Source organism: Aquarana catesbeiana, linkage group LG09 (genome assembly GCF_042186555.1).
Source record: "Aquarana catesbeiana isolate 2022-GZ linkage group LG09, ASM4218655v1, whole genome shotgun sequence".
NCBI lineage: Eukaryota > Metazoa > Chordata > Amphibia > Anura > Ranidae > Aquarana > Aquarana catesbeiana.
In genome coordinates this window covers 92,551,837-92,579,538 of record NC_133332.1, presented here as the reverse complement: position 1 = coordinate 92,579,538, position 27,702 = coordinate 92,551,837, and the positions used below count along the sequence as shown (strand labels likewise).

The following is a 27,702-nucleotide window of genomic DNA, read 5'->3' as shown; positions in this document are numbered from 1 at the left end:
CAGCATTTGATATGGCACAGTGGCAGCATATGATGGTACAGTGGTGACAATTGATGGGCACAGTGGCTACCTTTGATGGTACAGGGGCGGAAATTGATGGGCACAGTGGCTGCGTTTGATGGGCACAGTGGCGGCAATTGATGGGCACAGTGGCTACGTTTGATGGCACAGTGGCTGTGTTTGATGGTACAGTGGCGGCAATTTATGGGCACAGTGGCTGCATTTGATGGTACAGTGCCTGCTGTGTGATGGCACAGTGGTGGCAATTGATGGGCACAGTGGATGCGTTCGATGGCACAGTGAGGCTGCAATTGATGGGTTTTTTTTTTCAGAATTTTTCAGTTTGTTTGCGCCCCCCCAAAAATTTTAAGCACCAGCCGCCACTGTCCTGGGGGTAGCATTACAATAGGATACAGGGCATATTGAAATGTGAAAAGCATCCTAAAGAGGGTACATGTATTTCTATATTCATCCAGCACTCTGTTTACAGTCAGCTGAGGCCATATTTATCCTTCAAACTATCACTTGTCTACTGCAAGCAGACTGTTAGCCACAAACTACATATAATATCCCACTGGACCATTACATTGAAAACCGTGTAGCCCCATTCCTTTTCTCAGGAATGCATGCCAAGTGTTCTATGGTATGAGCAGAAACTTTCTGAAATGTGAACCCCCATATTTAATGTTCTTTACAGAGCTATCCCACTGGTTTATAAAGGTTATTAGTAATACACTGAACATTTTGTATTGTCTGCAGAAAATGATCTACTATAGCTAGAATATTCATAGTAATACAGTATACGTAGCGTTGGCACTCAGCTTCCTCCCTTCACCCTCAGGTTTCTCTGTTGGCAGATGGAATAAAGTCAAAACCTGCCGCAGTCTGGCACGTCTATGTTACATCTCATATTCCATAGTCATCTGTTACCTTAATCACGTCACATTCTCAGCCTTTCTGGCCTGCATTCCATCCAGTTTTCCATGACCTCCACTCTACACATTTATTGGGGACAGCAATTAAAATGGTCATGTACCTGTAGTTTTAAAATATTCCTCTTAAATAAATATTTAATTCCTAATATTTAAAGCATGTGAGGCAGATGTAATCATTACCTTATTAATGTAAACTTTTCCTGAGAGAAATATGGGTGCTGCTATTGCTAACTCCAGAAAATTCCAATTGCCTGGCTGTCTTGCTGAAAATCTGGTTTCAATACTTTCCAAGTTACTGATCCAATACAAATATGTAGGTAAGGAAAGTCAGAGTGAAGTCACAAGTCCTTAACTATGTAATTGTTCTGAGTACTTACTCAAAGAGCTGAAGCAAAAGGGTGACCATGAAAACCAGGAACATAGAATTTGCAGAGTGGGAAGTCATCAATGGCAGCTTCTAAGTCTAAAGCCTGGTACACCTGAGTTGCACGAAAAAAATATGACAGCTCCGGTTGGAGATGCTGTACTAACCATGTGAGGTTAGTTCAGCGATCATCCCCCGCTGAGCTGTTGTGTTCTGACAGGAGGACGCCCCGGGAACACTCCGATCAGCGCCATTGACAGAGAGCGCTGACTGGGAGTCGATCGGCTGCTGGTTTTCCAGCATGCACGTCCGACCGTCTCCTGACATTCGGCCTGTGTGTACCTTGCTTAAAGCGGAGTTCCAGCCTGTATTAAAAGAAATTAAAAGTCAGCAGCTACAAATACTGTAGCTGCTGACTTTTAATATAAGGACACTTACCTGTTCAGAGAGCCAGTGATGTCGGCACCCGAAGCCGACCCATCCATCAGCTTCCGTTGCAGGCGCCGGCATACTTACCAAGGGAAGCTGGGAGTGAAGCCTTGCAGCTTCCAGCCTGTTTTCTACTGCTCATGCGCGAGTTGCGCTGTGCTTTCTGAATGGTCCCGCTGTCTTCTGGGACCTGTGTGTGTCTCCCAGAAGGCAGCGGGGGAAGGAGGAGGGGCCGTAAATGACGCAAGGTCGCCGTGGCGCCCTTAGACAGAAGTGGGAGCAAGTGCGGTACTCGGAGTACCTGTTTTTGACAGGTATCCGCTTCCCCCGAAAGGTGGCAAATGTCGGGGGGGGGGGGTTTAGCAGATAAGCAGAGCTTCCACTTTTGGGTGGACTTCGCTTTAAGGCTATACACGGAGCAAATTCATTCCCTGCAACCACGGGTTACAGGAAATAAATTTGCTTGATTCCCCCATCAACACAGACAGTGTTGATGCAGGAATCCCTCCTGCCAGGCCATTGTCTTCTCCCGGCGGGGGGGACACACGTGGGAAGCAGTCCTTACCAGGAGAAGACAGTGTTATGCCGCGTACACACGGTCGGACTTTTCGTCTACAAAAGTCCAGTGGACGCTGACGGACTAAAGCTGGCTGGTAATCCGATCGTGTGTGGGCTTCTCCGGACTTTCAACGGACTTTTTCAGCCTCAAATCCGACGGACTTTAGATTTGAAACATGCTTCAAATCTTTCCGACGGACTCGAGTCCGGTCGAAAAATCCGCTCGTCTGTATGCTAGTCTGACGGACAAAAACCCACGCTAGGGCAGTTATTGGCTACTGGCTATCAACTTCCTTATTTTAGTCCGGTGTACGTCATCACGTAAGAATTCGACGGACTTTTGTGTGATCGTGTGTAGGCAAGTCTGTTCGTTAGAAAGTCCGCCGCAAGTCCGTCGAAAGTCCGTCGAAAGTCTGTCGGACAGGCTGTCGGACTTTTGTAGCTGAAAAGTCCGACCGTGTGTACGCCCCATTATTGTTAGCAGCTATAGCAGCCGCTTCAGGTAATCGTAAGTGAATCCAGCAGGCTGGTTGTACCCAAGTTGGTTCCAATGGTTCCAATCTCGACCGGTTCAGCAGGAATCTTGTATAGCTGGCCTAAGGCTATAATGATCGACTGCAATTAATTAGAGCAGAGACTGTGAGCCGGGCCTTCTCGTATAACATCAGTGCCTGACCTCACAAATATGCTTCTGAAAAAATAGTCAAACATTCCCACAGACACACTCCTAAACCTTGTGGACAGCCTTCCCAGAAGAGGTGAAGCTGTTATAGCTGCAAAGGGTGGGCCAACTCAATATTGAAGCCTACGGACTAAGACTGGGATGCCAATAAAGTTGTGCGTGTAAAGGCAGGTGTCCCAATACTTTTCACAATATAGTGTATATCTAACTGGAAGCGATATTTGGTCATGGGTCATTTATATCTGCTAATGACGAGAGTCTAGTCTATCACTTTACCTGTTATGTTTCAAACTGGGTCATGGATTCTACCTTTCTTGAACACTTTACATAATAGCCGAATGATATCACTCTGTATACAATGACTAATTCTAATACCTTGTGGATTATATATAAATGGCTGGTCCTTTGTATCATGGAAACCATGCAGTACAATTGTTATAATGTTTACAGAGCATATTATGTCCTGTGTGGAGTATTTTGTGTACTGTACACAGTTTACAAGGCGTAGAGATTTCCCGAGCACAGAATTCAGAAGAACACTGTGTGTACGTGCTGAACTCCTAGTCCAGACCCCTTCCTGTATGCTATAGTCAGACTCCTCACCACAAAGTATATATTCTATCTTGCCAGACAATTAATATGGAAACAGTTTCATCACATCCCTGCTCTCAGATTACCTTCTCAAATAAATCAGACTGCACACTTACCAAATACCAGATGAGATAAAGGCAAACTTTTTCTTACAATCTGCTGATCCTCAGCTGCTGGGGTTGCAAGCTATGCTCCAGTATGTATAATACTACAAAACTGAAGGAAAAAAAAAAGACTCAAGCTTGTTCCTGAAAAGCTAAAAGCTGATGGTAATATTTAGGCAGAGGTTTTTTTTTCAGCGGGAACTCGGTGGTACATAGTTTTGGCACCTCTAGCACTTAATGTACAATTTGTGTTGGCAAGGGGTCTTGGGTCATCTATTGTTGCTGGTGGGGATCTTCTGTTTTGTGGTGGCTTATATTACTGGGGGGTACTACTGTTGGGGGGGGGGGGGGGTCTATTTTGCTGCCTGCTGGGGGATCTGTTGTTTCTGGGGGATCTATTGTTATTGTTGGGGGGGTCTATTGTTGCTGGCAAGAATCTGTTGTTGCTGGGGGAGAGGGGGTTTTCTTGCTTGGGGATCTATTGTTGCTGACTGCATGGGATCTATTTTACTGCCTTTCTTGTAATTATTAACACATTCCATTCAAACTACTTAGCATGATAAATGATACTTGGTTCTGTAGTCTCTAAAGGGGGTTATAATGGGGAGTGGGTAGGGGGTGGAGACAACACACAATGTTCGAAAGTCAGCAGCGAAGACAAGGGGTGCCTCATAGGGGAGAAACTGCACTTATTCTCTGTTTATAGGATAAGTCTAACTAAAATTGATATCTCAGTTACAGATGAAAGCGGGTAAACTGAATAAACCACAGCCTTCTTGTATCTCCTTACTGCAGTTTAGGAATTACCCTTGTCAGTTCATTATGAAGTTTCTTTCCTTGTGCTGCATAGGAAGATTCTCACATATTATGCTACATTCTATGTAAATTAGATTAAAAATCTAAGAGAGAGACTTCCAAAAAATGGGTTGGTGGTGTCCCCAACAGATAATGTTACTTAGTTTTTATCCTGCAGCCGCTGATCAAATTAAAGTTTCCCAAAAGTCCTGATCAACAGAAGTCAATGCATATACTTACAGTACCTATTCTCAGGGCACTGGGGGTGGGCCACACGTCACAGTGGCCGGCTTCAGGGGAGAAGAGAGAGAGCCAGCAAACATAGGCTTACTATGGGACATTCATTGTTGGCTGCCCCTCTTCTCCCCTGAAGCCAGCCATTGGGAGCTGATAACGTGACTGGATCAGACCACTCTGAGAATAGGCAAGTACATGCATCTTCTTCTTCAGGTTAGTTAGTATAGGTGTTAGAAGGGAAGCGGGAGCAGTTTTAAGCTTCAGTTAGTTCTAGCCTGGAATTCCACTTTAAGCTTATCATAAACATTACAATCTGACTGAACAATCTTTGTACAACCAACTTTAGATTTACCAAAACAATGTAATATGAGGACCTATCTAAACTATTCAATTAATTTCGGCTCATTTAGACATTGCAAAGAAATTTGAGCGTCCAATGGGTTAAGACGCATTAGCGGCGTGTTTTTCTCACTTTCGCATCACGTTAAAAAACACTTGCCAGACGAACCCTTTGTGTTGGCTTTCTATTGTATGATTTTTTTTCTGTTATTATATTGGCAAGTAACACGTTCTAAATGCATTTGAAATATACTGTATATGCCATAGGGGTTTTTTGTGGTACGTTTGCAGCGCGTTTACATTGACATTAATAGTAGCATTTGGGGAGTGGTAAAGCTTGGAAAATGACACGTCGGTTCAATTCTGATGTAAGGTTAACATGACCATGTGAACACTGGGTGCTGAGGACACAATTCTGTGGACCTTCAAAAATGCTCATGAGTTTAAAGACGGTGTACTCTTAGCCTTTGTGTTCAATCAGGCAGGCCCTTGCACTACATAGTTGTTGGAGGATCAAAGGAAGACTGTACAGTTATACCGTAACATTTGCAGTGAACCTAAGTCATAGCATCATCCAACAAGTGTCCCAATTAGAAGATTCCCATCTATTCATGATCCTCTGGCAACTCACAATTTTGGATTCTCCCTTACTTGGAGTCCCGGTGATGATCTCTAGGACCAAAAGTACGATGAATCTTCTCAGTGAGACACACACAAAAAAACTTGGGTTTGCCATTTCTTTCCTTTGTTCAAAACTAAATAAAACATTTTTGTTTGATAGAACCCAGTAGATGATTCAGGACACAAGTGTACAGAATATACACAAAAGTGAAATATCAGTTTTGCGTATACAAATGTGGATATATAGTAATGAGATTTTTGAATCCTGAAGTCAGATCCAAGAAAGATTACTCCAGTCCAGATTTGTCTCTCATTGAGCGATTAGTTGCTGTACCTTGTAATACTCGAGGGACTGTACAGTTCTCAAAATTGATAACTTTCTTGCCCAGAATTACAATGCCAGGTTTCTCAGAAAGTGGTAGAAATGTGTGGCAATTGAAGCGGTTACCATTTTCATCTCACCATGTCACGTGGTTTATTTATTTAAATATGTGTGACCTTTCATGCCATTAAAATTTATTCTATAGCTCCCCTTTTTTTTTGTCCCAAAGAGGTTTATTCAGTTAAATGTCGCCTCCATGTAGATCATCTTATCCTAATATGTTAATACATGTTTAACTAACCCAATTTTATATGTTTCCCTTGTACATTTTATTTCTTATGATACTATTTGCATTAATTTCATGTTTGTATTCTCTAAAATCTTTCAATAAAAATGTATATTGTGAAAAAAAGAAGAAATATGATGGTGCCTTTTTTAATTTTTTTAATTAAAAAAGCTCTGGTGCAACTAATTACCTTCAGAAGTCACATAATTAGTGAAATGATGTCCACCTGTGTGCAATCTAAGTGTCACATGATCTGTCATTACATATACACACCTTTTTGAAAGGCCCCAGAGGCTGCAACACCTAAGCAAGGGGCACCACTAACCAAACACTGCCATGAAGACCAAGGAACTCTCCAAACAAGTAAGGGACAATGTTGTTGAGAAGTCAGGGTTAGGTTATAAAAAAATATCCAAATCTTTGATGATCCCTAGGAGCACCATCAAATCTATCATAACCAAATGGAAAGAATATGGGCACAACAGCAAACCTGCCAAGAGACGGCCGCACACCAAAACTCATGGACCGGGCAAGGAGGGCATTAATCAGAGAGGCAGCATAGAGACCTAAGGTAACCCAAGAGGTGCAGGGTTCCACAGCAGAGACTGGAGTATCTGTACATAGGACGACAATAAGCCGTACGCTCCATAGAGTTGGGCTTTATGGCAGAGTGGCCAGAAGAAAGCCATTACTTTCAGCAAAAAACAAAATGGCACGTTTTGAGTTTGCGAAAAGGCATGTGGGAGACTCCCAAAATGTAAGGAGGAAGGTTGCTCTGGTCTGATGAGACTAAAATTTAACTTGTTGGCCATCAAAGAAAATGCTATGTCTGGCGCAAACCCAACACATCACCCAAAGAACACCATCCCCACAGTGAAACATGGTGGTGGCAGCATCATGCTGTGAGGATGTTTTTCAGCAGTCAGGACTGGGAAACTGATCAGAGTTGAGGGAAAGATGGATGGTGCTAAATACAGGGATATTCTTGAGCAAAACCTATATCACTCTGTGTGTGATTTGAGGCTAGGACAGAGATTCACCTTCTAGCAGGACAATGACCCCAATCTCACTGCTAAAGCAACACTTGAGTGGTTTAAGGCTGTGGTCATCAACCCTGTCCTCAGGGCCCACTAATAGGCCAGGTTTGCAAGATAACTGAAAAACATCACAGATGATATCTTTTGCTGCTCAGTGATCGCAGTATTCTAGTCTGCATCTCTGCAAGGTAATACATAAAACCTGGCCTGTTAGTGGGCCCTGAGGACAGGGTTGATGACCACTGGTTTAAGGGGAAACATGTAAACGTGTTGGAATGGCCTAGTCAAAGCCCAGACCTCAATCCAATAGAAAATATGTGGTCAGACTTAAAGATTGCTGTCCACAAGCGCAAACCATCCAACTTGAAGGGGCTGGAGCAGTTTTGCAAGGAGGAATGGGCAAAAAATCCCAGTGGTAAGATGTGGCAAGCTCATAGAGACTTATCCAAAGTGACTTGGAGCTGTGATAGCCGCAAAAGGTGGCGCTACAAAGTATTGACTTTAGGGGGGTGAATAGTTATGCACATTGACTTTTTCTGTTATTTTGTCCTATTTGTTCTTTGCTTCACAATAAAAAAAACAAACATCTTCAAAGTTGTGGACATGTTCTGTAAATTAAATGATGCAAATCCTCAAACAATCCATGTTAATTCCAGGTTGTAAGGCAACAAAACACAAAAAGTGCCAAGGGGGGTGAATACTTTTGCAAGGCACTGTACATAATAAGGGCATTGTATTGTCCCTATTAGAGACACCATGCTGTAGTATGCAAACTCCAATTAGAGATCTCTCCAATAGAGACCCTAAGAAGGATAAGAAGCCAAGGTGTGATACATTTCAGTCAGTGAACCTAACCTGGCTTAATATAGTTCTAATGTAATAACACATTAATTTTCTTTAATTTCCAGGAAAGTGCCTGTATCAGTTTAGGAATTGATCCCGCACCCTGTAGAACCTCTGTAGAACCTCTTGGATTCAAGTTGAGACCAATCCTTTGCCCAGCAATAAGCACTGTCCCATGTGATTTACCTGCTAAATGCCACAGCCCCCACTACCCAATGAAGTTATATCATTTGAATGACAGAGCATTGCTTATCATCAGGAAGGAGTGAGCAATCTTGACTTGAGGAGAATACAAGGCTCTATATGTATTGCTTAACTCCAGAATTCAAAAGCTCCACAGGTAACCAACTTAAAGACCAATGCCATACATGGCTTAAATGTCATCCAATTCCTGCTGAACTGGCCAAAATTCAAGCCATGTGTGGCCCTGGCAGCAAGCTTCGATCTAAAAAAATGAAGGACCTACCAGAAAATTCTGGGCCAAAGGGTGATTGCAACCAATCAGATGCTTTGCTATCTCAGGTAGTCAAGTTAAACAGTGACTACAGCCATTCAGATGCTTGGCTATCTCAGATATTCTGTCAGCCACGGGTGTCAGTGGATGTCAAAATACAAGACGGCTGGAATGATTCTCCATCCATGCTAGCCTAACATCGGCACTTTAAAATTATTTTTATCTTAGAAATTTTTTGTCAGCGTGGGTGCACTGTAAGAGCCATCTCAATGGAATGTGCCCATCTATACCACTCATTGGTAATACTAATACCGTTCAGATTTGTGATCAGCCATGTTCATGTTGTCTGTAGAAAGGTGGAATTCAGATATTCTTATCTTCTCTGCCTTTTTGGCATAGATAGAATAGTAGACATAGAACTTTCCATTGTGCCGGAAATCAGGGTGCATGGCAATTCCCAGGAAACCCCTCTCATCTCCTGCCCATGGAGAGGTAAGTACAGCCTTGGAGACATTAAGAAATGGCTTGTCCACTCGTGAACCATTGGGGAGATAGACCCACACATATCCCATCTGCTCAGCTATGAAGAAGCGATGGGTTCCATCATTGGCATGGACCATAGCTACTGGATTACGCAGTTCATTGGCAATCTCTTGTAAACACAGCTGGAGACATCCCTCATCATCTGCTTTCACTTCACCAAGACCACTATTGAGTTCTGCATTAGTAAGGACATTGGGGTAGCAATAGTTTACATCATCCAGTGTGAGATAACGGCAAAACTTGACCAGATCATTTTCTTTTGCTGAAAGGTCTCTGTCTATGATCAGGCTGAGAGTGGACCGACACCGGAACCAGAACTCTGTACAGTAGTTACCACAGAGGCCTGGAAGTTCACGAAGGGGTGTGTTGGCATCTTCTGCATCGTATAAATGAGCGGCGTATGGTGAGCACTCCTAATAAAAGAAAAATTAAGTTAATGGCAAGATAAAAAAAGAACAATTTGCTGCAGTAGTAGTGAGTTGTTTTTTTTAGGATGTTTAATGAGGGGGCACAATCTAAGTTCCTGCATCTGTTAAGAGACTACAAGTCCCAACACATGACAAGGGCTTGTTTCCCAAATGTCCAATGCTCACTCTATGGAGCTTAGTGTAACTAAAGGCAAAGGTGTGAACACCCATCCGATCCGATTCCAGTGCAGACCCAAAAAAGGGTCCTGCATCATTTTGATGTGAATGCAATGAGATTTCAACCATACAAACTGTATGGCTGAATTTGCATCGCACAGACATTGCATGTGATGTGCACAGCAATGCGGTGCGAATCCCATGCGATATCTGGCATCACATTAGTGTGAACCCAGCCATAGTTACACTTTAAAGTAATGTAAAGTGTACTTATATAAATTATATATATATATATATATATATATATATATATATATATATATATATATATATATATATATATATCTCCCAATAGAACTCCTACTAACCAACTGGATTTACTGCAGTGAGCTTAGTTAAGAGATGATTTCTGATTGGCTGCTATGGATTTTGCACTTTCCACAATCTCATTATTTTTTGGATCCCCTTATTGATCAAGCTTATTTAGTGGAAGAATGAAACATTTTAACAAATAAAGCAAAGGGAGTACACAGAGCAATAACTGACAGCCCACAATCTCTATCACCTGCCACTGTACTCATTGTTATAAACTAATTAAAGGTGACATCCTAGAAAGTGTTATAGATTACTGCCCTACAGTAAACCTTTCATAACCATGGCATGGCAACATATGTGTATCATTATATGTCAGTATTACATTGTATATCCCTGTATGTTGTGGTCGTTCAGGTGCTTATCTAATAGTTTTTTTAAACTATCGATGCTCCCCGCTGAGACCACCAAATGTGGAAGGGAATTCCACATCCTTGCTGCTCTTACAGTAAAGAACCCTCTACGTAGTTTAAGGTTAAACCTCTTTTCTTCTAATGTTAATGAGTGGCCATGTGTCTTGTTAAACTCCCTTCGGCGAAAAAATTGATGGCCCAGTGGCTGCATTTGGTGGGCACAGTGGTTGCATTTGATGGGCACAGTGGCTGCAACTGATGGGCAAAGTGGCTGCATTTGATGGGCACAGTGGCTGCATTTGATGGGCACAGTAGTGGCTGCAATTGATGAGCACAGTGGCTGAATTTGATGGGCACAGTGGCTGCAACTGATGGGCACAGTGGCTGCATTTGATGGGCAAAGTGGCTGCATTTGATGGGCACAGTGGCTGCATTTGATGAGCACAGTGACTGCAATTGATGGGCACAGTGGCTGCAATTGATGGGCACAGTGGCTGCATTTGATGGGCACAGTGACTGCATTTGATGGGCACAGTGGCTGCAACTGATGGGCACAGTGGCTGCAACTGATGGACAAAGTGGCTGCATTTGATGGGCACAGTGGCTGCATTTGATGGGCACAGTGGCTGCATTTGATGAGCACAGTGACTGCATTTGATGGGCACAGTGGCTGCAATTGATGGGCACAGTGACTGCATTTGATGGGCACAGTGACTGCATTTGATGGGCACAGTGGTTGCATTTGATGGGCACAGTGGCTGCAACTGATGGGCACAGTGGCGGCAACTGATGGGCACAGTGGCTGCATTTGATGGGCACAGTGGCTGCAATTGATGGGCACAGTGGCTGAATTTGATGGGCACAGTGGCCGCATTTGATGGGCACAGTGGCTGCAATTGATGGGCACAGTGGTTGCAGTTTATGGGCACAGTGGTTGCACATGCTGTTTGCCGCCCCCACAAAAAAATTTCCACCAGCCACCACTGCTTAGTCTCCTTATCTCTTCAACTATTATTTTCCTACTGATTTTTTGTTGTTGTTTGTTTCTATTTCCTTAATTATTAAAATTGGTTTTGTTTGTTAAAACTTTTACACATTTAACATATATTTGCCATTTAAAAATGCACAAAATTAAGAAAAAACCCCCCACTTTATTTCATTTGTAACGAACATTGTAATGCTTTGCAGCAGAATCATAATTTTAGTGTCATTTAAAAAAAAAGGCAAATCACAGAATAGAATGGGCACACTGTTTATTTTTAAAATAAAACTGCTAGGAAAAAAAAGAAAAATTGTGTTTTGTGTAGTTTTGTTGCTTATATTGTCTAAGGATTGCAAAAAAAAATAAAAAATCATTGTTGCAAGACCACGGGGGTTATTTACGAAAAGGCAAATCCACTTTACACTACTAGTGCAAACTACAAGTGCACAGTGCCCTTGAAATTGCACTGAAAGTGCACTTGGAAGTGCAGTCGCTGTAAATCTGAGGGGTAGATCTGAAATGAGGGGAAGCTCTGCTGATTTTATCATCTAATCACGTGCAAGCTAAAATGCTGTTTTTTATTTTCCTTGCCTGTCCCCCTTGGATCTACAGCGACTGCACTTTCAAGTGCACTTTCAGTGCAATTTCAAGTGCACTTTGCACTTGTAGTTTGCACTTGTAGTGCAAAGCGGAGTTGCCTTTAGTAAATAACCCCCAATATCATGAAAAGAAAGCCTTGTTTGTTCTTAAAAACAATATACAGTATGTATTACCTTGTTATCTTTAATAATGACAAAGTTATTGCCGAATAAACAGGTCCATAGCAGAAATGTAAGAATTGCTCTGGTCCATAGGGGATGAACTGGTGTGAGAGGTGAAGTGGTTAAATTATAGTACAGAGGTGATGTGAATATAGGCATTGCGAGCCGCGGTTCAGATCGAGGCTTGGTTTCTTTGTTTACTAAGGAGGTGACGCAGCCCACCGCCGCACCCGTGCCCCTGGACAGCGTAATCTCTGAGGAAACGCGTAGGGTGGAGCGACACGCTGATGTCACCTACCCCCTCATGTCCTGGAAGGATGGGTTTGTTTTGGTTGTCCGCGGGCCGGCACACCAAACTTAAGGCTTCTAACCCACTTTTATTCTGTAAGTGTATTACTTTATATTCAAATAAACTTTTTAAACGTTTTAAAAGGTTTGATTCTTTGTTGAACTTTTGTTGTTTTTGACATACCATCCATCCATCCATATGAGCGAATGACGCCCCGGGACTAGGAGAACGGTATCAGCAGGAGAAAGACCCAGGCTGGGTATAAGCCAAAGGCGCCGTTTGATCCCCTGTAACGAGGGATCAATTGGAGCTGGTAAGTAGCTAATCTCATTATTGGTGGCGGCGCTGTTTACATGAGGTGATCGATGGTGAATCGATCATTAGGGATTACCAAGTCTTACTGCTAGAATTACTGGTGGACTCACATATGGACTTTATGGTTTTTTTTTTTTTTATATGTAATGAATTGATCCATCTTTATGTACTTTAGTGTGATTACATTATTTTATTTTACAGCACAGAGGTACCTTGGATTACGAGCATAATTCATTCCAGAAGAATGCTTGTAAGTCAAAGCACTCGTATATCAAAGCGATTTTCCTCATAAGAAGTAATGGAAACTCAAATAATCCGTTCCAGTGGCACTGCTAGTGTATGCAGTACTGCATGTGGCCAGAGGTGGGGGGGCGCCGGAGACATTTGGAAACACTCGGAAAGTGTGGCGTGCATTTGTATTCAGCCCCGTTTACTCTGATACCCCCAACTAAAATCTATTGGAACCCCTTCATAAGTCACCTAATTAGTAAATAGAGTCCACCAGTGTGTAATTAATAATAAATATCAGTATAAATACAGCTGTTCTGTGAAGCCCTCAGAGGTTTGTTATAGAACTTTGGTGAACAAACAGCATCATGAAGGCCAAGGAACACACCAGACAGGTCAGGGATAAAGTTGTGGAGAAGTTTAAAGCAGGGTTAGGTTATAAAAAAAAAATATCCCAAGCTTTGAACATCTCACAGAGCACTGTTCAATCCATCCTCTGAAAATGTAGAGTACGGCACAACTGCAAACCTACAAGACATGGCCATCCACCTAAACGGACGGGCCGGACAAGGAGAGCATTAATCAGAGAAGCAGCCAAGAGGCCCATGGTAACTCTGGAGGAGCTGCAGAGATCCACAGCTCAGGTGGGAGAATCTGTCTACAGGACAACTATTAGTTGTGCACTTCACAAATCTGGCCTATGGCAAGAAGAAAGCCATTTTTGAAAGAAAGCCATAAGAAGTCCCGTTTGCAGTTTGCGAGAAGCCATGTGGGGGACACAGCAAATATGTGGAAGAAGGTGCTCTGTTCAGATGAGACCAAAATTGAACTTTTTGGCCCAAAAGCAAAACGCTATGTGTGGCGGAAAACTAACACTGCACATCACCCTGAACACACCATCCCCACCGTGAAACATGGTGGTGGCAGCATCATGTTGTGGGGATACTTTTCTTCAGCTGGGACAGGGAAGATGGTCAGAGTTGATGGGAAGATGGATGGAGCCAAATACAGGGCAATCTCATAAGAAAACCTGTTATGCCGCGTACACACGAGTGGAATTTCAGACAGAAGGAGTCCGATGGAAGCTTTTCATCATATATTCTGACCGTGTGAATGCCCCATCGGACTTTTTCTGTCGAAAATTTAGACGGACTTAGATAGAGAACATGTTCTATATTTTTCTGACGGAACAAATTACTATCGGAAAAACCGCTCGTCTGTATGCTGTTCCGACGTACCAAAAACGACACATGCTCTGAAGCACGTATGAGACGGAAGCTATTGGCTACTGGCTATTGAACTTCCGTTTTCCATTCCTGTCGTACGTGTTGTATGTAACCGCGTTCTGGACGATCGGAATTTGGTGTGACCGTGTGTATGCAAGACAGCTTGAGCGGAATTCCATCGGAACTCCATTGGAAAAACCTTCAGGGTTTATTCCGGCAAAACCGGTCATGTGTACAGGGCATAAAAGTCTGCAAAAGACTTGAGACTGGGGCGGAGGTTCACCTTCCAGCAGGACAACGACCCTAAACATACAGCCAGAGATACAATGGAATGGTTTAAATAAAAACATATATTCAAAGTCCAGACGTAAATCCAAAGATCTTTTAAAAAGAGTATTATTAGGCATCCAGCCTCTCTCCTCGACGATCAGCGGGTGCCGTCAAACATCCATTGGCTGGCACCTGCTGATCGGCTTCTGCTGTGACTAATCACAGCAGAAAAGGCGTGTGGGTGGAGCACACTCCCTACCTGGAAGTGCAGAATCACATATGTATACATGATTCTGCACAGAACGGCCGCCCTGTAGCAGTAAATCTGCAATTGGGAAGTGGTTAATTAGTATTGTAGCCACCCTGCCTTAAGTAGGAGTGTCTAAACATAGTTTGCATGGGTGCAGTCAGCCAATGCCAATTTGTAGTCTGTGGTTTGTTTCTTCTTCCCCTAAGTTCAGCCTGAGTGTCAGTTCTCCCTTTTGTCAGTATGAAGCACTATCACCTCTGGTATTAGTGCAAGATCACATAGTAAGTGTAGATTATGTTTGTTTTCCGCCCCCCCCTCCAAAAAAAACCCACCAGCTGCCACTGGGTGCAATATGAAGAGGGTATAAATATTTGGGCTGGCTGATGCAAGCTCTCTGCCCCCCAAGTTCTGGCCTGGGGAGGGTGCACGTGATGGAGCTGCTGCTTTCGGCCTGCCTGAGTGGGCCTGGATGTCTTTAGGCCTGGAGCTGAAGCCTGGTGTGCTGCTGATTTTCACTGAAGACAAGGAGTCCCATTAAAGGTTGGCTGACTCTCCTGCAGGAGATTAGGAACAGGAAGGAATCCCATGGAGGTTGGTTGACTCTCCTTGGGAAAAAGCATGCTGTTGCTACTGGTGATGATTGCTAAAGAGTAAAGAGTTCTAACACTGGAGTGTCAATCTAAACTGACACGGTTCACACCTATGCATTTTTTGATGTTTTTTGCTTTCCGCACAAATGCAGTACAGTTCATTTAACATGGTTTCATATGGGACACGTTCACATCTATGCTTTTTATAGCTACTGCGTTTTTGGAAAGGGTCAGGGACCTTTTTTTAAACGTTAAACTGTGCTTTTTTGGTTCAATAGACTTCAATGGAGAAGCTGTAGAAAAGCATGTAGTGCGTTTTTTGACGTGATTTTTTTTACCATGATTTTGTGTTTTTTAATCTGCTCAACAACAAATTGGCCAAAAAAAAAAAAGTATAAAAAATGCAAAACACAAAGTTGCAGTAAAATAGCAGTAAAGTAGTGGTCGATAAAGCAGATCTTGCACATTCACAGAACTCTGGTGCCCGGTTTGTTTACATAGAGTAATGCCTCCTTGGATTCTGACATCACATATCTGAGGAGGCATTACATTTCCTCCATTTATAGAACAGTGTGTAAACTGTCACAAATGCGTGAGATCTGCACCAAGTCTGTTTATGTGAAAGGGAAGCATTCTCCTTCTGCAGCCTCTGTGGCAGTGTGACACTGGCATCACAGGAGGCTGCAAGAGTGCAATGAAATGTCATTCTTGCCCAGGCAAGTGAATGGCAGGTTTGAGTGGGGCTCAGCAAGAAATACAGAAAAAAAAAAAAGAATGCTTAGCTGTTATTAAACAATGAGGCAGAGGATTACACTGCCCCAAACTTTGATTTTAGAGTGAAGGTCCTCTTTAACCACTTGCCTACAGGGCACTTTCACCCTCTTTCCTGCCCAGGCCAATTTTCAGCTTTCAGCGCTGTTGCTTTTTGAATGACAATTGCCCAGTCATGCAACACTGTACAATAACAAAATATGATTTTTTTTAGACTCTTTTGGTGGTATTTAATTGCCACTGGGTTTTTTGTTAATGAAACAAAGGCCAAAATAATAAAAAAAAAAAGCTTTTCTCAAAAAGTTAGTAAATAAGTAATTTTTCTCCTTTACTGATGTGCACTGATGAAGCTGCACTGATGGGCACTGATGAGGAGGCATTAATATGTGGCACTGATAGGCATCACTGATGAGCATTGTTTGGGCTGCACTGATGATCAGTGCCCTGATTATCAGTGTAGATGTCCCGTGTGGATTTGCCAGTTATCGGTTCTCCTCTCGCGCTGCCAGCATGAGGGGAGGATTGCAGATAACTGGTAAATCCTGTTTACACTGTGATCAGCTGTGATTGGACACAGCTGGCCACATGGTAAATAGCTGCTGTGATTGGCTCTTTACCCTGATCTGTGATCAGCTGTGTCCGATCACTGCCGATGCGTGCCCTCCCAGCAATGTGTGACCACACTGTAGGTGTCATTCGGCTATAGCGTGGTCATGAAGGGGTTAGGAACATTTGAGGGATACAGTGATGGCCACTAAAGGGGGTCAAACTGCCTTCTTGTGAAGTAAAGTTTCCTTTTAAAATATGCAATATATAAGGCTAGGTTCACACTAGAGCTTCTTCAAGCCTTGTTAAGGCTTCATAAACACTTTTCTTCTGGCAGGAGAAAACCACTGCAAAAATGAAGGCCTCTTGAGCCCCCTAGGGAAAGAGAGCCTTGACTGATGGGGGCATGGCTAGGTGTGTGTCAAGGGGAACGATTGGTTGGGACATGGGGATGGGATGGGCCTGAGCTCAGGAAATCGTGTGCCCAAGGGAATTCTGGGTCTTTCGGAGGAGTCGTTGGAAGAGCTGACCTTGCCAGCAGTTAAAGTTGCTGTAATGGGCTATGCCCTGGATGGAAAATTGGAAATAGGCTGTCTGTCCAGCACTTATGGTAAGGACAGGCCCCACTTCCCTCTTTTGGTTAAGTGCTCACAGTACGACTGTGACTGGTACTGGTTAAATATGTTCACATGTTATGTGTTGGAATTTAATAAAGCTGTGGCCTTGCCCTTTCCAACCTAATGGTTGTAAGTGTCTTATTTAATGGAGTGAAGGGCAAGGGTGGTGGGGGATTTTATCCCTTGGTGTTACGTTAAGCGGGACCTAAGCCCAGCAGTCATGCTCCTAAGCAGCGTTTTTTTCCAGCGCTTGGGCATTTATTCATTTCATTGGCCAGAATATTAATTCATTCTGTTCACTGAAATAAAAAAAGAATTTAAGCGCTAAAAGCGCCCGTGTTTAGGCATGCCAGGCGTATTTTTTCTGAAAAAAAGTTCCTCTCATGAAGTGATGGCTTCTGTAAACACCTATAGCGTGCATAGACACATGGGTTAACACAGAGGAGAGTTTAGAGGCAGAGGAAAAAAAGCTAAGACACCTGGAAAAGCAGCGTTTTTGAGCTCAAGTGTGCATGAGGCCTAAAGCTTTTTTTTAGGCATGTTTGGACATGTTTTTCGTGAATTTACAGGTTTGATCGTTCTTGTTTTGGCTAATGGAAGGTAAGTTGCTAGGAGAAAGAGAGAAGAAAGAAATTGCACAAAAAGCACGTGTTATGTGTGTTTTTAGGCTCTCCCATTGAAGTCTAAAGGGACCAGCAACACACGACACAACGCTCAGATGTGAAGAGGAACAATAGGATGCAGTAGTAATCCTTTTATCAAGTGTTAAGGCACTTCTAGAAAAGCGCATTAAATCTCTCAGGTGTGAAATGACCTGTAGTCCTTTTTATTACAGCAGAAAATTACTGCAAGACCCTGCTGGGATTATCAATAGCAGATTCTACTGCGATGTCTAACACTGCTCTGACAAAATGTCATGTACAGCTCCATTGTTTGCAGTTGCTGGAGGTACAGGCAAACATGGAGGAGATGATGGAGACCATGTGTTCTTTTTATACGCCACTGACAGGGAAACAAACACTTGTCACTGGTGGCTTTCCCCGCAGGGGTTCTCACTCTTTCCCTCTTCTTCACCCAGATCTATGGTCTCCAGGCCCTGTGTGTATATATTTGGCTTCCAGACATAGCACTCTTCTCATCCTCTCACAAGGGGTTTCCGTAAAGACCACAATGGGGCCTTGTGCTGCTTCCTCTCATACATGCAGAAAGTTCCCTGTCCGGATGCCAGCTGTAATATTAACCTTACAATCCACTCGGCCCGTCTCTGAAGCACAGGAGACACAAGTGGAAAACTGGGGCATCTCATTAATTATTAGGCAGCCTATGACGGAGGTCAGCAACAAGTTACCACATTATACGGAGCATCCATTTTAAACAGCTGAAACACCATCCAAACCAAAGAGAGACAGGAAGGAGATGGGGAGCCTAGGGAGCGCAGGAGGGGATGGAGGGGACACAGGAGGGATGAAAGCCAGAGGCTGGCAGAAGTAGAAGGGACAGGAGTAGGCTACCTCATCCCTTTAAAACCAAACACATATTAATTACACAGGTTCTGTGGCTGATTAAGGTGGTAATTAAACTCACTTGGTGCCTTATCTGCTTTAAATTAGCCTCTGAACCTGTGTAATTTATATGTGTTCGGGTTTAAAGGGATGAGGTGACAACTCTAGATGGGAGAGAGAGGCATAATGTTGTGAAAAGGAAAATTGACAGGCTCCTATCATGCCAAGCCAGTCAGTGACTGAGGAGTCACCACTCTCAATATCTCTTATTGAGGAACTACATGTCCAATCATGCCCTTGACCATAGCTGCTAAGTTATTATGAGTTTCATTAGGGCATTTGTCAAAAGCTAACTGGCAAGGCATGATGGGACTTATAGTTCACCAACAGCAGAAAAAAAGGTCACCTTTGCCGAAATTAGAAATTAAGGGCTCATGCATATGAACATAAATACAGGTTTATGGCCATACCACATAAAATACCACAGTGCCCAGGAGCTCTAGCTGCGGCATTTTTATGCCCATATTACAAAATACCCATATTATAAAAACATTTTATGCCCATATAAAAAACACCACTCCCGCACCGCCCCAAAGACGCTGCTTGCACTGGGGAGAGTTGAGAGGCGCTTTTCAGGCGCTATTTTTAGCGCTAAAATGATTGAAAAGAACCTTCAGTGTAAAAGGGGTCTAAACCTGAAGTTTGGAAGAGGTGGAGAGGCGGGGCATTGACATCACAATCTCCACCTTGTTCAATCAGAGAATGCTAAGAAGCACCAAGCAACAGGGCAGCCTCTCAGGCATGGAACCCAGAAGCTAGCGGCAATTATTGTAGTAACCGTGACTACTATAGTAATTTCCAGCTTCCATAGGAAAAAAAAATTACCAGATTTGGGTAATGCTTCCCTTTTAACCACTTGCCGACCAGCGCACGCCGATGTACATCGGTAAAATGGCACTGGCAGGCAAAAGGGCGTACAGGTACGTCCCCTTTAAGAAGCAGTGTCGCGAGCGCTTGCACGCCGCCGTGACCGTGACTGCGGGTCCCGCGGACTCGATGTCCGCCGGGTGCCCGCGATCGTGTCACGGAGAGGAAGAACGGGGAGATGCTTATGTAAACAAAGTATTCCTAGGTTTTGCCTAGTAAAAGGACAGTGATCTACTGCTCTGTGTGATCGAGAGCAGTGATCACTGTCCTGTGTGTTCAAGCCCAGCCCCCTCACAGTTAGAATCACTCCCTAGGACACACTTAACCCCTTCACTGCCCCCTAATGGTTAACCCCTTCACTACCAGTGTATTTACACAGTAATCAATGCATTTTTAATCGCACTGATCACTGTATAAATGAAAATGATCCCAAAAATATGTCAAAAATGTCCTTAGTGTCCACCATAATGTCGCAGTCCCGATAAAAATCACCGCCATTACTAATAAAAAAAAAATAAAAAATTAAAATGCCATAAAACTATACCCTATTTTGTAGACGCTATAAATTTTGCGCAAACCAATCAATATACGTTTATTGCGATTTTTTTTTTACCAAAAATATGTAGAAGAATACATATCGGCCTAAACTGAGGAAAAAAAAAATTTTTATATATTTTTCGGGGATATTTATTATAGCAAAAAGTAAAAAATACTGCGTTTTTTTCAAAATTATCGCTCTTTTTTTGTTTATAGTGCAAAAAAGAAAAACCGCAGAGGTGATCAAATACCACCAAAAGAAAGCTATATTTGTGGGAAAAAAAGGACATCAATTTTGTTTGGGTACAGCGTTGCAGGACCGCGCAATTGTCAGTTAAAGCGGCGCAGTGTCGAATCGCAAAAAACACTCTGGTCTTTGGGCAACCAAATGGTCCGGGGCTGAAGTGGTTAAGCAGAAGCCCATTATGTAAATTTGCATACATTTGTTAAAATACTGCATACAATATATGCAGTAGCTACCGTCCGACTCTTTATAAGGCCCCTTTCACACTGCGGCGGTTTGCAGGCGTTACGAGGGCTTTCACACTGAAGCGGTGCGCTGGCAGGACGGTAAAAAAAGTCCTGCGAGCCGCATCTTTGGAGCGGTGAAGGAGCGGTGTGTTCACCGCTCCTGCCCATTGAAATCAATGGGACAGCGCGGCTATACCGCGGCTATAGCCGCGCTGTACGAGCGGGTTTAACCCTTTTTCGGCCGCCAGCGGGGGTTAAAACTGCACCGCTAGCGGCCGAATACAGCCACAAAAGCGACGGTAAAACAGCACTAAAAATAGCGCTGTTTTACCGCCGCTCAAACCTGCTTTTATTTTATTCCCCTGCACTTGGAGGATCAGCAGTTTCAGATTCTATTACAATGCACAGTGCTATCAATCTGAGGGCTTGTGTACATAGAGAGATTCATGTCAGAGCTGCTTTTCTCTCTATGGATGGTAATGGGAATGTAAGCACAGCTTGATGGAGCTTAGGTCAGCCCCATTGAAGGAACTCAGAAGCATCTCAAACTGATCTCAAATGCAAGCTGAATGCACCCAACATCCACACAAATCCTAAGGCCTTGTTCACACCTAAGCAAGTTGAAATGCGATTTGAAGCTTCATCAGAAGTGTTTTAACCCTCGACACTAGGATTTTATTGTATTTAAATGGTGCCCGTTCACACCTGAGCATAATGTCAATTGAAGATCATTGCAGATTTCATCCTGAGAAGCAAGTGATAATGCGCTTTTTCTTGCCCAGTAATTAACTTTCTATTGGCTATAAATAATAGGAAGGTAAAGTGGTTGTAAAGCCTCGAGGCTCTCATGGCTTTGTCCCTCCTCCCTGGGCAGATCGATAGCCCAAACAACTCAATGGACACTGCAGTGCGGCTTGGGAACAAGCCCAAACGTGTACCCACATGGGAATCAGTTTCCTATTGGGAGCACTAGCAAGAAAGGAGGAGCCAGGAGCACAGCGGGGGACCCAAGAAGCAAAGGATTCAGACCACTCTGTGCAATGCTATTGCACAGAACAGGCAAGTATAGACATGTTTGTCAATTAAAAAAAAAATCCTTTACAACCACTTTAAGGCTCAACCTTTGAAACACGCATAAAAAAAATGCCAGTACAAATGCTCAAAAAAAAAAAGCCAGAAAAATACCAAAGATGCTCAGCTCGTGTGTAAATAGGGCCTAACACTAGGAGTTTTCTAGCAGTAGAGTGTAATTACACCTTATTAGTTGAGTGATGTTCCTATACTCACTAGTCAAAGGTTGGATCAAGTTATTGACCAAACTGTACTGCCTAATTGCTCTGCAGAAATGTGTGGTCAGCAGAGGTCCCGCCCCCCAAATCCATGCGCCCGGCCCCTAATTTACATACTAGGCGCCGGATTCATGGATTCCAATGGGGGTTTTTTTTCACAAGCACATGATTAGAGCCTTGTTAATATTAATATTCACTATTGTCTTCCTGACTCTCTTCCTGGCCGGCCAATCAGGAAGCGGGTCCTGAGACCCATCACCCACTTGGCTGAGAGGAGAAGCGATCCTACTGGCTGCCTAGGAGGAGTGGGAGGAGACGCACCGCAGAAGCCGCTGTGATGCTAAGGAGGAGACGCAGGCGAAGCCGTCACCCGGAGGAAGCGCTGCCCGCGACCTAGATGGGGTAAGTGAGGGGCTGGTGACCCGACCGACAGGGTGGCTCTGCATTGTTTGTCGCACCCCCCCCCAAAAAAAAAGTGACCTGGCTGTGCAGCCTGTCTAGGTTGCCTGTATTAAGGTGAAGTTTGAACAGAGGACCCCAAGAGGTGAGATGCTAGAGAGCACGGTGGTGATGTGGGAGCAAGATTGTCACCTATATTATGAATAATCACCACTAAGGGTATAGGGATATTGTGCACTACCTCAAAAAAAAAAGGGGGACTTTTTATAAGGACTTATATCAATGGACATGCTCCATTATATTGTTGTTTATATTTGTGTATTAGGTGTCCAGCCTTGAGGCACATGTTATTATTTATGCACTAGGATCACTTTTATTACATCTTTTTGGATCATTTTTATTGCTGCTGATTTAACACAGTGTGAAGAGTGTGGCGATCGTTGGATGATCAGGGGCATCACAGAGTGATTGCTTTTAGCCTTGAGGTTACACCCAGTAACGTCCGATTGGTTTATGCACTGAAGTCACTTTATATTTATATTTATTTTGATGGTTATTTATTAGGAGTGATTAACTAGGTTTACCTATTACAAGAGTTCATGTCACATATTGGTTAGATTTAGTTAACTGTCAGCGGCTCATTACTCTCTAACACTTTATTTATGAATAGTTAAGGATAAGCTATTTAAGTGAAGGCGGCAGGCTTGCTATACAATTTTTACCCAACACACAGAGTGGTAGCGCGACAGTAACACATAATAAGGCCCCTTTCACACTTGTGCGACTTCAAAGTCATGTGATTTTACCGCAAATTTTGTTGTGATTTGGGAGCAGTACTACTCTGTACGACTTTGCCACAACTTTGGCATTAACCATTCTCAACTTGTGCCTACAAAGTGGTACTGAAATCGTGTCTATATTATTCAGGTACGATTTGCATGCTACTTAAGGGTTTACCATTGAGGTCTATGGACATCAACTCGCATGGAAGTTGGACCAAAGTAGTGCAGTGATTAGTATAAGTGTGAAAGGGGACTTAAGGCCCCTTTCACACTTATACGACTTGTCCCACGATTTTGTACTGCAAAATCGCATGACAAGTCATTCTCCATGATTTTCAATGACTACCATTCATATTGGCACGACTTTAAGTCGTGCCGACTTCAAAGTAGTCCCTGCACTACTTTGGTCCAACTTCCATGTGAGTTGATGTCCATAGACCTCAATGTTAAACCCTCAAGTAGCATGACAATCGTACCTGAAAAATATACGCACGATTTCAGTACGACTTTGTAAGCCCAAGCTGTAAGCACAAGCAACTTTTGTAAACCCCAACCCTGTAAAGTCGTACAAAGTAGTACTGATCCCAAACCATGCAAAATCGCTGTAAAATCGCACCAAAATCGTGGTAAAATCGTACGACTTTGAAGTCGCACAAGTGTGAAAGGGGCCTTAGGTTGAACAGAGCTATAAACTTTTTGAAAGGTAAGACAATTCATATATGAACATCAACAGTGTATTTAGCTTTCTGCAAGTTAAACTTTAGTTATTATGGAATGTGACACTAACATGGGTTAAGTAGCACGTGTATACAGACATGAAATCAAGAGGAGAAACTCACTAGGAAACCAGCCTACTAAAACAAAGACGTAGCGTACCACAAGTGTCAGGTTTCCCCTAATACAATTCTACATCTCTCGTAAGTGTCTTCTTTTACAGGATTACAGGAGGATGTAAGGACAGCATGGCGACTAAGGGGCTAACACTCTTGCCATGCCAGACATCTCAGGGTTGAGTTACAAAAGATGCTGAACAGAGTTGGTGTGCTTTGATTTCCCACTAGAGCTTGTTTAAAGGAAAATTAGAAACATTATAAACTAGCCTGTGGGTGGTTGTGGTAGGGACACAGACTAATCTCCTTTGGAGGCAAAATTGATGTGACCAGTTTAATGTTCTCTGGAATCATTTTGGCACCAAATAAATGAGCAAAATGCTAAAACACAGGTTTAGGTTTGTGAAAATATGAAGTTTTGAGCAACTCTTTAGGCATACCAATGCAAAAAAAAAAAACAGCTGAACATCGTGGACATAGATCTATGTAACAATATTTCAGGTAAGGTTTAGTACCATTAGAGTTTTAGGACCTACCTTAAGACCTTCATGAAGATTTTGTTTGATAATATACAAATTAAATTACAGACTTTTTACGTATGTGCGACTATGTTTCAAACCATTCCATATGTGTGTGTGTCGCCTTTTTCCTGTTCTTTTTGCTTTTGTTCCTGTATTCCCCTTGATTGCATTTTAAATATAAAAATCTGGACACTGCCAGATCATGAAACTTTGGCATTACAAGTCAATATCACACCCTAGACATCTGCATCTCTGTAGAAAGTGTTGGGTAGTGTAGGAGTGCAGAGGTGTGGAGTTTATGTCTATTACCATTTTTGAAAGAACTTCTTGTTGTGTCCTGTAAAGTAGTTAGAGAACCTCACATATCATTTAACATCAACCTTTCTCAACCATCTCAACCAGGGTCCCATGGAACCCTATGGTTCCTCCCAAGGTTGGTAGGGGGTTCCTCGAGCATTGAAGAATTTATGTTCTACCCAGGTGGACAACCAGTGCAGGAGGGCCGTTTCCCACTTTTTAGATAAAATTTATTGTCATATACAGCAGGTAGGTGCTAAAAAAAATGTTCTGTTCCAAGTGTGAAATACTCTAGGTATGTCAAATTCTTTATTATTTTATTAAAACTTTTGTATAATCTTCTGAGCATGCTAAAGTACCATAAGCTCTAGGTCTATATATTTTTAGTAGGGGTTCTCAGAAACCTTACAATTATTTAACCTTACAATTATTTCAAGGGTTCCTTATCAGTAGAAAGGTTGAGAAAAGCTGTGTTACATAATACTGCAGGTAGTTGCATAAGTGGTGGATGCAAACATTTATGCCTTGCTAAATATGAAAAGCAACAGAGGTTTTACAGTATAAACTATATGAAATGACAGGACAGGTTTAAATACCTGGCACAGGATGTTCCGTATGTACTCTCCACAGGCGGTGACTCCGGTGTTGTCCAAGAATTCTGTGATGTATCGGAACTTGTCAGCGATGGCTCTGTCATGGGCTGTGTCGCAGCATCCAAATGTTGAATAAGTCGTGCAAAAGGTCAGGGGTTTCAAGGGTTGAAAGGGTGGTTTATAATCCAAGCACTGTGGGTGTCCTATCACAACACAGGTGTGAAGGACAAGGAGAAGCCAAAGGCTAAGCATGGGATGGATTGTCATGGAGGCAAAGTGGATGATTCTGGGAAGGATGCAGAACTTTTCTCTGCTGGAGTCTATATGCGTGTCCTTTCTTTTCTTATCTTTGTTGCATTGTTCTGTGTTACTCCAACATGTTACTAATTATCTTCTCCATTCCTTATTGTCTAAATTTGGCTTTCTCTGGTATTGTTTGAGACTCTTGCTTCCCCTTCTTCTTTGATTGGATCTTAGTAGGAGTCAGTGCTTTTTGTACCCAGGATCTAATCAGTGACTCACCTCTCCTCATATCCTGCCATCTTCATTCATTCTCTCCTCCTCTTCTTTGAAAGTCTAAACCATTCCCCATATTTCTTCTTCCAGTGATAGTGACTTTTCCAGCTTTCTCACATTTGCCTGTCAGCTGTTTAGCAATATCTTTGATATTTTTTTTCAGTTTTGTAATCCTCAGTGACTGTATGTGCCGGTCTTCCTCCAGACACAGCTGCTGAATCTGATCCACATACAGCGTAGTCTCCCCCCTCCTTCTTTTCCTCCTCTCTATTCCAGCCCAAATTGTCGCTCATAACCCTCCAAACTTACATCCTATCCCTGTCCGGGCACCTCAAAGAATCACGCTGTTCTGCATGTAGACATAATACTTGTTCTTCTTTAGCAAGTTACTATAATTGCATCTCTTATAGTACAAATTTTGAATTAAAGGTATCCACTACAATAACATCTATTAGCTCGGAAAAGGAAGCTTGTGTAAACTAGCCCTAAAACTGTCCATTACTACCATTTGAACAATGGTGTTAAAAGATAAAACATTCAGGGGGGATTAAATAAAGCAGTTACAACACTTTTCTAGAGATATGGGCCCCTAAAATGGTATGCGTCTAATTTAAACCAAAACAAAAAAAAGGGTTTAAAAACTAATTACTGTCAGTCAGAGGCGTCGCTAGGGGGTGGCTTTTGGGGCTATAGCCCCGAATCTGGGGTCCATAGCCCTGAGTCTCTGCAGGGGTCCCCAAGGAGAGGGGAGGCTCTCTGGGGACACTGAACTAAGTGGGGGGCTCTCTGGGGACCCTGATGCAAGGGGGAGGCTCTCTGGGGACCCTGATTGTAAGGGGGAGGTTCTCTGGAAACCCTGATGCAAGAGGGGGGCTCTCTGGGGACCCTGAAGCAAGGGGGGGGCTCTCTGGGGACTCTGATGTAACGGGGTGCTCTCTGGGGATCCTGATGTAAGGGGGGTTCCCTAGGGACCCTGATGTAAGTGGGGGGCTCTCTGGGGATATATACACACACACACACACACGTATATTACATGTGTATGCCCACCCAAGCGTATAACTTTCTTTACCACGCTGCTGTGGGCTCTAGCCCCAGATCTTTTGTAGACCTAGCAACACCCCTGCTGTCAGTTCATGGATAAAGAAACTGGCGGTAATTAAAACAAACTCTAAGTTGGTGTACAGAGAAACGCCTGTGCTCAGACTGAGATATTTTGTGCTGTGATGTAGTCATGAATGTGACAGCTTCCCGTACAGGGCTTGTAGTTGCTAGGACTCCGGCAGCTGCTTTCTTCTTAGCAACCACAAGCCCTGTGCAGGAAGCTGTCATATTTATGACTACATCGCAGCACAAAATATCTCAGTCTGAGCACTGCCGTTTCTCTGTACACCAACTTAGAGTTGGTTTTAATTACCACCAGTTTCTTAATCCATGAACGGACAGTGATTATTTTTGAAACCTTTTTTTTTTAACTAGACACATACCATTTTAAGGGGGCCATACCTCCAGAAAAATGTTGAAACTGCATCTTGGGAGACACCTTGCTTACTTTCAATCGCATGACACACACACACACACAAAACGCGGCTCAGCCCCACCCCCACTCTCTCCCAACAGGCTGTGATTGACAGCAGCAGGAGCCAATGGCTCCCGCTGCTGCCTTCATGGCCAATGAGGATATAGAGATCCGCTGCTCTCGAGCACAGCGCTGGACCGAGATTGGGCTCAGTTAAGTATAAGGGGG

At 43.2% G+C, this 27,702-nt stretch overlaps 1 protein-coding gene across 1 annotated transcript in view; it reads right to left on the bottom strand.

Annotated features, from left to right (window-relative positions):
* LOC141107924 (HHIP-like protein 1) overlaps window positions 1-26,319 on the bottom strand; it is a 59,048-nt gene extending 32,729 nt beyond the window's left edge. The window contains exons 1-2 of the mRNA XM_073598987.1: window positions 25,446-26,319; window positions 8,910-9,553 (exon numbers count right to left, since the gene is read on the bottom strand). Of these exons, the coding sequence (XP_073455088.1) occupies window positions 8,910-9,553; window positions 25,446-25,709 (908 nt within the window). The 5' untranslated portion in view covers window positions 25,710-26,319. The remainder of the gene's footprint in view (window positions 1-8,909; window positions 9,554-25,445) is intronic.
* Window positions 26,320-27,702: the final 1,383 nt, after the last annotated feature.